At 46.3% G+C, this 11,979-nt stretch overlaps 1 protein-coding gene across 1 annotated transcript in view; it reads right to left on the bottom strand.

Annotated features, from left to right (window-relative positions):
* Positions 1-578: 578 nt before the first annotated feature.
* Positions 579-11,979, bottom strand: part of Dnaja3 (DnaJ heat shock protein family (Hsp40) member A3) — a 24,169-nt gene continuing 12,768 nt past the window's right edge. Inside the window, exons 6-10 of the mRNA XM_021209925.2 lie at positions 11,668-11,732; positions 8,485-8,613; positions 7,132-7,247; positions 5,972-6,069; positions 579-1,687 (exon numbers count right to left, since the gene is read on the bottom strand). Coding sequence (XP_021065584.1) covers positions 1,665-1,687; positions 5,972-6,069; positions 7,132-7,247; positions 8,485-8,613; positions 11,668-11,732 — 431 coding nt within the window. The 3' untranslated portion in view covers positions 579-1,664. The remainder of the gene's footprint in view (positions 1,688-5,971; positions 6,070-7,131; positions 7,248-8,484; positions 8,614-11,667; positions 11,733-11,979) is intronic.

Genomic DNA, 11,979 nt, shown 5'->3' with positions numbered 1-11,979 from the left:
CTAATAAACCTTTGTAAGTTCAGTTCCAGTCAACCCCTCTGGTCTCTATGGGTACTACATGTGAAATGGTGCACAGATGTGCACAGACAAAATACCCACACATATTGTCTTTTAAGTGCAATATAGGAAAATGCAGCTGAGGGAACATAGCTCAGTGGCGGAACACTTGCCTACCATGCCTGAGTCTTGGGTTCATTTCCAGCTACTACCTTCACAAAAACTTACGAAGAATGTTTTTAGAGACATGGTGGCTTACATCTGTGTTCCTAGTACTTGGGGGTGGGTGGGGGTGAAGGCAAGGGATCAGGAGCTCCAGCCTGGGCTACATAGCAAAACAAAGACTGAGAAATAATGAGGGGAAACAGAACAGTCACCAAAGGACACAGGGAGCACGTGTGCGTGTCTCAGCCAGGCTCAGGCTCACATAGGAGCACTCGCAAGGAAGGAGTAGGGGTCTGCACTGGCAGATGCTGCCAGCTGCCTTTCCTCTTGCCCCCTGCTGGGCAGCCTACAGAAGCTAATTTGAACTCTCAAAGAAGAAATGACCACAATTTTGATTTTAAATATCTTTTGTAGATCATCTTATTTACATTGATACAGAATCACTTTACATTCTTAAATCAGACACTAATAAATGCTTTACTTTTGTAGATTATAAATGAAAAGAAAGAAACTACAGAGAAAGTGTTCCTCATTAGCCTGTCTTACACTAGTTCCAGAGGACCTTTAACACATAGAGACTGCAACATGCTACCAGCAGAGGCTGGAAATGAAGTTGCTCTGTGCACTGTGGAGGGCCTTCACCAATGATATTGTCATTTAACATTTACACAGGAAAAGACAATGAACCTTACCACTGAGTAATTTAAATACACTGGAAATCAAATGTCAGCAGTGGAAATGGAGAACCAAGCCCTGGCTGGCAAAGCTCTGGGTCTCCAGAGGCTGAAGGCTGTCCCACAGGACCATGGTAACTTTGGTCCAACAGGGCAGGAAACCCCACCTACTTCAGACTAGAACACTCTAAGTTCACTGCCAGGCAAGCTGCCATTTGAGGTGAAATGGAACCTGCTGTTGCTAGTCCCACTTTCTAACTACTTGGTGCCTAAAAAAAAAAAAAAAAAAACAAAAAAAACAAAAAAACCCAACAACTCCAAGGGGAGCGACAGACACCTCACTCTGTACAGGAAGATGGCGCTGGTGGGATGTGCTGTCCTGATCCTAGACAAGAGCCATGTCAGGACGGACATATTGTAGAACTTCCATGAGGTTTGTTGAAAGGGAATTAATCACTTCACAACATGGTGCAGCTTAAAGCTTCATTTTAAGCTGTAAGCACGGGTCTTTAATTCTTTCAGCTCTCTACTACATGCGATTCCAGGTTAGTTTTAGTGCTGCAAGAAGAGTCCAAGTGTTTTCACTGCCTGAACCAGAAGAAGCAAGACACCTACCAATGGACAGGGTATTTCCACCTGTCTCAGTGTCCAGCCTGAGGCCAAATGTCACTGCCTAGGGCACCATAAACTTTATGCAGAGAAGTGTTGTCACATAGTTTCGCTGTTGCTAGGTGGTTCAGAGGGATCTGTAAGCAGGGGCTCAGTGCTGCCGTTCTGGGATCCTCCCGTGTCTGATGCCCTGGCCACGGAGAGGAGCTGCTGCTCCATCTAGTTTCCAGTTGACCGCTTTCCTGAGCCAAGAAGAAAAACAGTTATATTCCACATCTCAGAACACATCCCTGTAGGAGAGGCTCTTTTTTTTTTTTTTTAAAAAAGATTTATTTATTTATTTATTTATTATATGTAAGTACACTGTAGCTGTCTTCAGACTCTCCAGAAGAGGGTGTGAGATCTTGTTATGGATGGTTATGAGCCACCATGTGGTTGCTGGGATTTGAACTCCGGACCCTCGGAAGAGCAGTCGGTGCTCTTACCCACTGAGCCATCTCACCAGACCGGGAGAGGCTCTTTTAATCCCTGGAGATTAGCTGTGCTTTGAGGGTCAAGAGCCCCAGAACCTGGGATGAACATAAAACAGTGTGTCTCCAGGCACACAAAATGCCTGTCACTCCTCAGTGGCCCAAATGTGCACAGCACCATGCTGCCTGGGCAGAACAGTGGCTGAAAAGCAGGTGGGGGTGGAAGAGACCTGAGTTCCAGGCATGGCTCTGCCACAATGTGCCCTCTGGACTTCGGGCAAGCTGGTCCCACCACAGAGGGACAGAGCCCTTGGGAAATGACAATGAGGGCTGTGAGATACCTCTAAATCTAACCTCTTTAGGAAGGAATCTAAATTGAATTAAAATGAAGAGGCTGGCCACTGTAGCCTTCTCAACCCTGTGCTGGCTAAGTATCACATGCTCTGCCCAAAGGACTGAAAGGACACCGCATTTACTACACTCTCCCACCTCCTGGGATAGGGTAGGGTGAGGTGGGATCTGATGTTGGTTAAAGTGACTAGAAGAGAGATTAGTTCAGAGGTTTACACAAAAGAAAGCTCACAGGTTTTCCTACCTCAGCAGGGGGTATCAGGAAGTAAACATTTTCTTAAGTTTGGAAAGGAATCCCTCATTGTCCTCCCCAGCCTCTCGCCTATCCTTGCTTCCTGCGGAGCTATCCATGGTTCTGCCACCTGGGCACAAACAACAGAAAGAACCGAGGTCAAGAGCACACACCTCCAGCAAATGCCAGCCCCACCTACTCACCTAGCTGCCCAAAGGAGGACTCTCAAGGGCCACTCCAGGAACATAAGGGTCACTCTCAGGCTGGCAAAGGGTACCTCAGGTATTAGACTGAAGCAAGTGGGACACTCAGAGCCTTAGTCACAAAACCATAGAAGGAAAACAAGGAAAAAGGGAGGGAAAGGGACTGTCTATAATCTGAACAATGACATCGGCAACACTAAGTGCCAGAGGCCTCGGGGCCAAGCCACAAAGCCTGTGTAGTAGCTCATCATAGCATACTCTACTGTCCATGCATCTCAGCTCCATGTACACAGAAGCAATGCTGTCAGGTCCACCTAGAGTCCCAAAGCCCACTAGAAAGAGGCGGAACCCTCAACCCCAGCCCAGACTCTTAACCACCAATTGGCTACAACGTAAGCAATGAACCTCAAGAAAAGATCCAATTTCTAACCCCAATGCCACATTTCCCACTGCCTATGTTGTATACACTAACATGTCTAAGATAACCCATGAGTGAGCTGCTCTCACCCAGGATCCTCTGCTGTGCACCCCATCTTGTCTCCTCTCACAACACCAGTGACGTGTATCGTACACAGGCGTCTTGAGAGAGAAGCAGGAGAATCAAGACTTCAAGGTTATCCTCCACTACATAGTGAGTTCCCCTGTCTCAAAAAACAAAATACACAGGGCCTCTATGCAGTTTGCTGAGACCAAGTAGTAAAGTATAGCTAGTGGCATGGTACCTGGCGTGGATTAGAAGTGCCACCAGTGGTGACTTACAGTGTCAACACATTACGTCTGTCATCATTTACCAAAGAAATGAAATGTATTTTACCTTACAAGACTCAGGAAGGATAGGGAGCCCATGGTTTATAGATGTGTTGTTACTTAAACCTTTACATATTACAAAAGGAAATGCTCAGAACGAGCAGGGGGCTGTGTGGGCTCTGGCTCTGTATGAAGCCTGGAGCTCAGCTGTGTCCCAGAAGCTTTGTCCTCCACCCAGACTGTTGTAAAACAATTTTTTTTTTTGAAAAAGTGTGTGTGTGTGTGTGTGTGTGTGTGTGTGTGTGTGTGTGTGTAGCCTTGGCTATCCTGGAACTAGCTCTGTAGAACAGGACGGCCTAGAACTCACGCATCCGCCTGCCTCTGCCTCCTGAGTGCTGGGATTAAAGGTGTGTACCACCACCGTCCGGCTACATTTTTCTTTTTCCTTAAAGATTATGATTACTTTTTATGTGTATAGCTACTTTGTCTGCATGTACATATGTGCATCATGTGCTTGCCTGGTGCCCATCGAGAAAACCATTACTAAGTCATTGAATTCCCTGGAACTTAAGTTAGAAATGGTTCTAAGCCTCCAAGTGGGTGCTGGAAACCATATCCAGGTCCTCTGTAAGAGCAGCAATGTCTCCGAGTCACCTCTGCAGCTCCTGATAGCACCACCCTCACTCAGCACGTTGCTGACACCACGCCTTCCCGCATGCCCACTCAGAATGAGCTGTGTTCCTGCTGTCTGTCCTGCATCTAGATGCTGCATCAACTTTCCCAGGGAGATGGATGTGAAAAATGTCTACTCACCCCAGATAGGGACCGACACAGAGGAAAGCAGTTCCAACTATGTCTAGCGTGAGGGAACCAATGTGGTTTTTGGGTTTACTTGCAGACATGGATGAGGGGTTGCTTATGGGAATATTGGTGATGTTCCCGTAACAAATGTTCTCATTGCAGAAAAGTCTTACACATGGTCAACGACATAACAGACTGCATGGTGGAGTCCCCTGCCAGTTAACCTTCCAGAGAACACACGCTGTGGAGTAGAATTAGACACAGCTAGCAGGAGGTGCTAGAGGGAGGGAAGGAGAGAGCCTCATGACCCTCTCCCCAACCCATCTTTGCAAGATTATCGAAAAGCCCATTAGATTTTGTTTTTGAGACCTCAGGGATTTTAGGCGAGCACTTTATCAACTGAGCTGCTTTACAAAATCAAATCTGGGAGTCAAATTCCCGAAGAGATGCAATTTTGAAAACAATGACAACAGAGGTTAATAGGAAGAAAATAGTGTACACATTCTAAAAAGGATGAACTCTTCCTGTCCCCACCTGAGCCCAGCCCTGCAGAACATGAGCTCCCTGGCAGGAGAGGAAAACACTGTACAAAGAATCTCGTGTATTATGAGACCTTGGGGACTTGTCCTGAAGTTATAGGCACACAATCAGAGTTCTATGGAATAACTTGTCCCACTTCCTACTTAGTTGAAAAGAGAACACAAGAACTGGTATGGTGGAACGAGCCTTAACCCCAGCTCTCAGAAGCCTAAGCAGTAGGATCTCAAGTTACCAAGACCATCTCAAACAAATGAACATGAGTGAAAAACAGAGAGAAAAGTTTATGTATTATGTATTATGCATCTAAACACTAAAATAACTATCATTTGGTGTTTGGTCAAGCTATAAACAGGGCTCTTGTTCTTACCAGGAGCTCAACAAAACTCCCAGGGAAGGCTGCTGGGAGTTCCCTCCCACCGCCGTCTCTTCCTTCTGAGACTCCAAACCCCCCTCTCACCGCAGGAAAAGCTGCCCCAGCCCTGAGTACTGGCTATAAACCACCACACACTGATACAAGGCCACTCCAGATCTGAGGACGCCATTCAGGTTCCCACAAAAACAAAATGATGCAATGAGGTAGAAACACATACAGCTGGGCACAGCCTGTCCTGTCCTGTCCTAACCTGTCCTGACCTGTCCTGACCTGTCTCAATCAACAGAAGCCTCACCTGAGATACACCCTCAGAGGCACAGGAAAGCTCCAGCCCAGACATCAACTACTTGAGTCCGAGTTCATGACATCTGAGCTTAGGGAGCAAATATCTGTTCACGAAGTGGGAGATAGCATGTTTACACTGTTGTTACCATTCTTTACTTAGGAATCCTAATCCTAGTAAAGTGTCTATAGTCAGGAAGGCTAAGATCCATTCAATTCATCTCCCCTTAAACTATTACAAAGAATTCTTGGAGGGAATTGCCCGAAGTCACAGGACAAGTGGCAGAACCAAGGCTAGAACTCAGGAAACAACTCTGAGACACAGCTGCCAAGCAACAAGTGTTCCTAGGCTTTCTTAAGTACATGGATGCAGTGAAAGGGAGACGCACCCATGGGAGATGGCTGTATACCCACGAGTCCCCTCTTCCAATGACTTTTGGGGGCCTATGAAAACTCAGGTTCTGAAATGCCTGTCAAGAGAGACTCAGAGGTCCCTCATACCGCCATGTCAGTCCCAGGCCCCTTACCAGTGCTTGTGTGGGTGACTCCATTGACCGTCCCCTCCACATCAGTCTCATCCTCGGCATAGCTCAGGATCAGGCTCTGCTGCCTGCTGCTCAGCCTCCTGTGGATCAACACCAGTTAGCGGCCAAGCACGTGCTCCAGGCAGCTCTTGAAAGCACACAATGCACATACGTGTCTGACTCATGCAGAGGCACACACTGAGCCAGTGATGGGAACTGAGGGCCAAGTCAAAGTTTTCTAGCCAGCCTACGCATGGCAAGTGTGGCTCTGGCACACTTACCCTTCCCTATCCTCTCTTCCTTGCAAAACTGTTAGATCCCATTCCTTTTTTTTTTTTTATTTTGTTTTTTTTCTTCTTCTTCTTTTAGATCCCATTCCTAAAGCTAGCCATCAAGGCCTATTCCCTTATTTGGCCACTTCCTCCTCCTGACGCTAACCACCAAGATTCAACTATCAAAGTATTGGAGTCCAGCAATCAAAATTTCCCTTTTGGCTCCCTAATAAACATGCTCAACCAGAATTAAACACCTCATCCTAACATCCCCCCTTTACCTTTATAGACAGCCATTTGCCTACGGCCATGTCTGCCTCTAACCATGCCCCTCACCCTTATTCCTTTCCCTTTCTCTCAAGCCCTCTATCTCCTAACTCTGTCTTGTATTCCCTACCCTCTGTCTCTGTGGAACAAATAAATGTCCTTTGTCCTGAGAACCTGGACTTGGGGTGTCTTGTGCTAATACTGGTCCTCTGAGCTTCTCTCTGAAACCTTAAGTTGTTTAAACTGTCATCCACTGCTAGGCCAGATACACACATGTTATGTGTGTTTGTGAGGCAACAGGTGAGAAACTAATCTCACAAAAGGGACAAGAGCTGACACTGGCTTCCTGAGAGGAGCAGGCACAGCACATACTGGGAGCCACAGCATTAAGCACAGGACACATCAGGAGTTCAGCATCTCCTGTGTCATTCATTCCACAACTCAATGAGGCCAACCTACTATATCCAATACTCAGATAGGAATCAGGTCAGACAGAACTGGTTCCAAGGAAGAAAAAAACTTGCTCAAGCTAAGAGCTCAAAGGGCAGCTGAACTGCTGGGTGCTGGGCCTGGCAGCTAACAGGCGCTGGCACAGCTCTGGCCATAGTCTTACTGAGTACTTACTTTGGAACCCTGACCTTGATGTGAATGTAGTGGTCACCATAGCCATAGCTATTGATCCGGGGGATGCCTTTCCCAGTCAAGCGAATCTTCTGGTCTGTCTGAATCCCTGCAGGGATCTGTTGAGTAAGAAATATGCTGATGTTTCCTGGTTCCCACTGTTCAAAAATAAAACATCTCACTATACAGAGAGAATCCTGAGAGGTGTCTTCAAAAAAAAACTTCTACCAGGTGTGCAGAACAAACTAGTCACACAGTCGTAGGACAGCTGAGAAAACTGACCCTGGAAACAGATGTGAGAAGTGAAGCAAAGGATTTAGGAGCAGGTGTGAGACTAAGCTTGCTCCATTACTCTCAAGGGGTGGACAGCAAGGACCCTAGAGCAGAGATTCAGGTGGCCTCTGGTGGAGGTGGAAGAATACTCCCCCGATGACCACTGCCATGGCCTAAGGTATGTCCAGAGTCTCTATACCCAGAGGCTGGAGAAGGCCCTGAGACAAATATAGTGGTGTAAGTGTGGGTACAGGAAGCGTCCATTACAGCTGCAATTAAAAACTAGAGGTGGGGGGCTGGCGAGATGGCTTAGTGGGTAAGAGCACCGACTGTTTTTCCGAAGGTCCTGAGTTCAAATCCCAGCAACCACATGGTGGCTCACAACTACTCGTAATCCCATAATGCGATCTGACACCCTCTTCTGGCACATCGGAAGACAGCTACAGTGTACTTATGTATAATAATAAATAAATCTTAAAAACAACAACAAAAAAAACTAGAGATGGTTGCCAGAAGGTAGTAGCTCACATCTTTAATCTCAGCACTTGGGAGGCAGAGGCAGGCGGATTTCTGAGTTCGAGGCCAGCCTGGTCTAGAGAGTGAGTTCCAGGACAGCCAGGGCTACACAGAGAAACCCTGTCTCGAAAAACATAATACAGAGCATTAGTTATTCTGTTAGTCCCTGGGACACTGACCATCGAAAGAGGAGGCACAGACCAGGGAGCCAGAAAGGTGTGGAGTTGTAATTACTCCTCACGAAACAGCCTGCAGCCCCTGGTGTCACAGGCTCCAATCCTCTTCTATTCAGAGTTCCTGACAGGCTGGACACTCAGGTTTAGACCACCTAGGCTATTTCCCATTTAAAAATAAATAAATAACTGGGCATGGTGGCACATGCACACAAACTTAATACAGGGAAGGCTGAAAAAACTGGATTACAAGTTCAAGATCAACTGAGGGTACATAATAATCATCTCAAAAAAAAATAAATAAGTAAAATGGAAGAGAGGGAGGGAGGGAGAGAAGAAAAAGGATCAACAAGCTGCCAGGGCAGCAGAGACAGCTGTCCTCATGCCCTCTTACCGTCACATTGATTGTCTCATACAGGCCCTGGGCTTTGGCTGTGCCCCCAAGAATAGCTTGAGCTATTGAAATAAAGAGGTCTGAGTGGATGTCTGCACCGTCCCTCCGGAACACAGGGCTTTTCTGCACCTAATGCCAGAGAGAAGACAGGCATAAGCAAGGTGGAAGTGCTGCCTGAGGCTAGACACCAGTCATGTGTCTTGTCACACCTGACCTTGGAACCAGACACACTTTAACCTCTTTGCACTTAACTAGCACAGCGAGACCTACGCCCCCCATCAATAGGAGACAGCACCACAAGGCTCTGGAGGGACACAGCCTCCACGCACACTGTACTGCAGAGCAACGTCTGCACTGCTTGGGCCTCCATCACTACTTTCAATTACAGAAGAAAGAATGCGATTGGGCTTTTAGATGTTTTCCCTGAATCTTACCTAATTAGAAAGATGACTAAACCCAGACCAATACATCTACAAAGATAAGTGATCTACAGGAGATGTGGAGGTGCCTGCCACACAAGACGAAGATTCATAACACTCATGGAAAAACTGGGCATGGTAGTACACTGCTGGGAAGTGTGTGTGTGTGTGTGTGTGTGTGTGTGTGTGTGTGTGTGTAGGTGAGTCTCTGAGCTTATTGCCCAGAAACCTTAGATGAATCGGTGAGCTCCAGGTTCAGCAAGAAACTATCTCAAAAACTGAGGGATGCAGAATGAGAAAGGAGCCACACCAAGCTCTGTCCTCTGCACGCAGACACGGGTTTACACACGGCTGCATGCACACACACACACACACACACACACACGGGTTTACACATGGCTTTGCACACAGACACGGGTTTACACACGGCTTTGCACACACAGACATGGGTTCACACACAGCTTTCCAATGCTCACCTAACACAAGCTGCCTTCTTCAGGACAACAGTCAGGATAGGAAGTTATTTGGCTTACAAATACTGCTTTTCATATCTCAAAAATATCCTCTGCCTTTGACTTCTTTCTTTCTTCCATTATCAAATGGAAAGTGCAACTGGATCCTCTACCAAATTCTTATAAAATGCTTCCCAGGTTTCTGCCTTTATGTGGTTTTTAAATTTTATTTATTTTGCAGTACTGGGAACAAAACATAGGGCTTTGCACATATCGGGCAGACCACCACTAAGCTTCAGCTCAGCACATCCCTTCATCTTTGAATTCTCCAGCCAGAAGATCTACCCCCCCCCCACTATCTTTATTTACTGTGCTATCTTTGGCTTCAGAGGAGACCTCACTATGTTGTCCAGGTAGACTCCCAATTCAGACTTATAGAAAACGTAAACCTACTGCTTCAGCTTTTCCTGTACAGGAAGTCCCACTGCAGCCAGCTTCTCTATTATTGGGGGCTAGCTTCAAATCCTCTGTGGGGTCCCCCAGCCTACCTCCCAAACACTGGGATTACAGGTATGCACCACCACCATGGCCAGTCTCTCGAGGAACTTTACCTACATCCTGAGTCCTATTTCTTGTTTTTGTTTTCAGTCTTGTTTTTAAAGACGGGGTTTTATTGTATAGCCCAGGCTGGCTCTGAACTCAGGGTCCTCCTGCCTCCATATTCCACGTGCTGGGATTGTAGGCACGTGCCACTTACTATCCCCAGTACTCGATTCCAGTGAGATATCTCACATACAGAAAAAGGCAAAGTAAACACAGCAATAAACACCCACAACCAAGGCGACAGAATTAAACATCACAAAGATACTGGCCGGGGGACCCACCCGTAATACAAACATTCTGGAGGCTAAGGCAGGACAATTAGGAGTTCAAGGCCAACCTGTGCAACACAGGAAGATCCTGGCTCAAAAAAAGGGGAATGAAAAGTTATAAATAGGGCTGGCAAGTTGGCTCAGCAGGTAAGAGCACTGACTACTCATCCAAAGGTCCTGAGTTCAAATCCCAGCAACCACATGGTGGCTCACAACCACCTGTAATGAATCTGATGTCCTCTTCTACAGTGTACTCCTATACATAAAATAAATAAATAAACATAACTTTTATGCTTCTTAGTTAATTACGACCCTGAGTTTGGCATTTAAACATGCCTTTACTTTTGCTGTGTCTTTCTATATCACTAAACAACACATGATCATTCTCACACCCTTGACAAGTCTATGCAGACAGTCTCTTGTAGTCTATGGCCTGTAACAATTTGCTGTCCTTCCCCTGAGGTTAGTGATGAAGGCTCTCACGCTCACCAGTGGTTCTTTCCTTCAGACAGACTGACACATGCTGCTACCTGCAGATGGTGACCATTCTTTTTAACAAACACAAGGTTGTTACCAGTGTCTTGCTATTGTAAACAGGACTGTTACGTACACCCCTTGACCCAACACATACAACGTTTACATAGGTTTTTCTCAGATACATACCTAAGTGTGTCTTACCATTGTCAGAGAAAACCATTTGGGAGCTAAGGGTGTGAGTCGTTTGCTAGCATAGAGGAAGCCATGTGTTCAATTTCTGACACTGATAAATAAACAAGCAAATAAATCTATACCACTCTGCTCTCTCTGGCTGGGTATTGTGGTGCACGCCTTTAAACCCAGCACTCAGGAGGCAGAAGCAGGTAGGTCTGAGTTCAATGCCAGCCTGGTCTACAGAATGAGTTCCAGGGCAGCTACACAGAGAAATCAGGTTTCAAAATACTAAAAAATTTAAAAAATTAAAAAAGGTTTTGCTCTCTAACCAACAATTTATACAGAAACAAAAACATATCAGATGTTCTGGGATCTGTGGTCTATGTTTCTTTCTCTTTTTTTACTCTCCTTTTTTATTTTCCCCAAGATGGGAGTTTATTTGTGTAGCCTTGGCTGTCCTGGAACTCTCAGTGTAGACCAGGCTGGCCTCAAACTCACAGAGATCCACCAGCCTCTGTCTCTGAAGTGCTAGGATTAAGGACATGCGTAGCACTGCCTGGCAATGTTTCTGACTTCAGTGTTGTGAGAAAGCTTCACTTTCTGCACATAAGCATGAAAGCATATATATCTCTGCACACAGCATGCACTAATCATGCCCAGGCAGCCTTTCCTGAACTAGGAACAGCGACCCCTGTGCCCATGAACTGTCTACTTACTACAATGAACAATCTCAGCTGCACCCACTCCAAGACAATAAGACCCAACATAAGCTGACTGGCAGGCACCTACCCTGAATGTGACAAAAATTTCTCGTTTTCCCACTGGCATCCTTACAGTCTGACCATCTTCAACTCCTAGAACAAAAGTTCCAAATAGCAGTTATGGTAGGGGTCTCCCACAGCAATTTCTACCCAGGAAAACCCACTTGTCCAGGTTTCTTCTTGTTTTGAATATGAGGGCCTCAGTATGGACCTCAGGCTGGCCACAAATCTGTGCTCCCCCTGCCTTAGTCACCTGAGTACTGAGATTAACAGTATCACCATGTAGGCCAGGCATGGTGGCATACACCTTTAATCCCAGCACTCGGGAGGCAGAGGCAGG

This window comes from Mus pahari, chromosome 12 (assembly GCF_900095145.1).
Source record: "Mus pahari chromosome 12, PAHARI_EIJ_v1.1, whole genome shotgun sequence".
Taxonomy (NCBI): Eukaryota; Metazoa; Chordata; class Mammalia; order Rodentia; family Muridae; genus Mus; species Mus pahari.
This window is presented reverse-complemented; position numbering and strand designations above follow the sequence as displayed.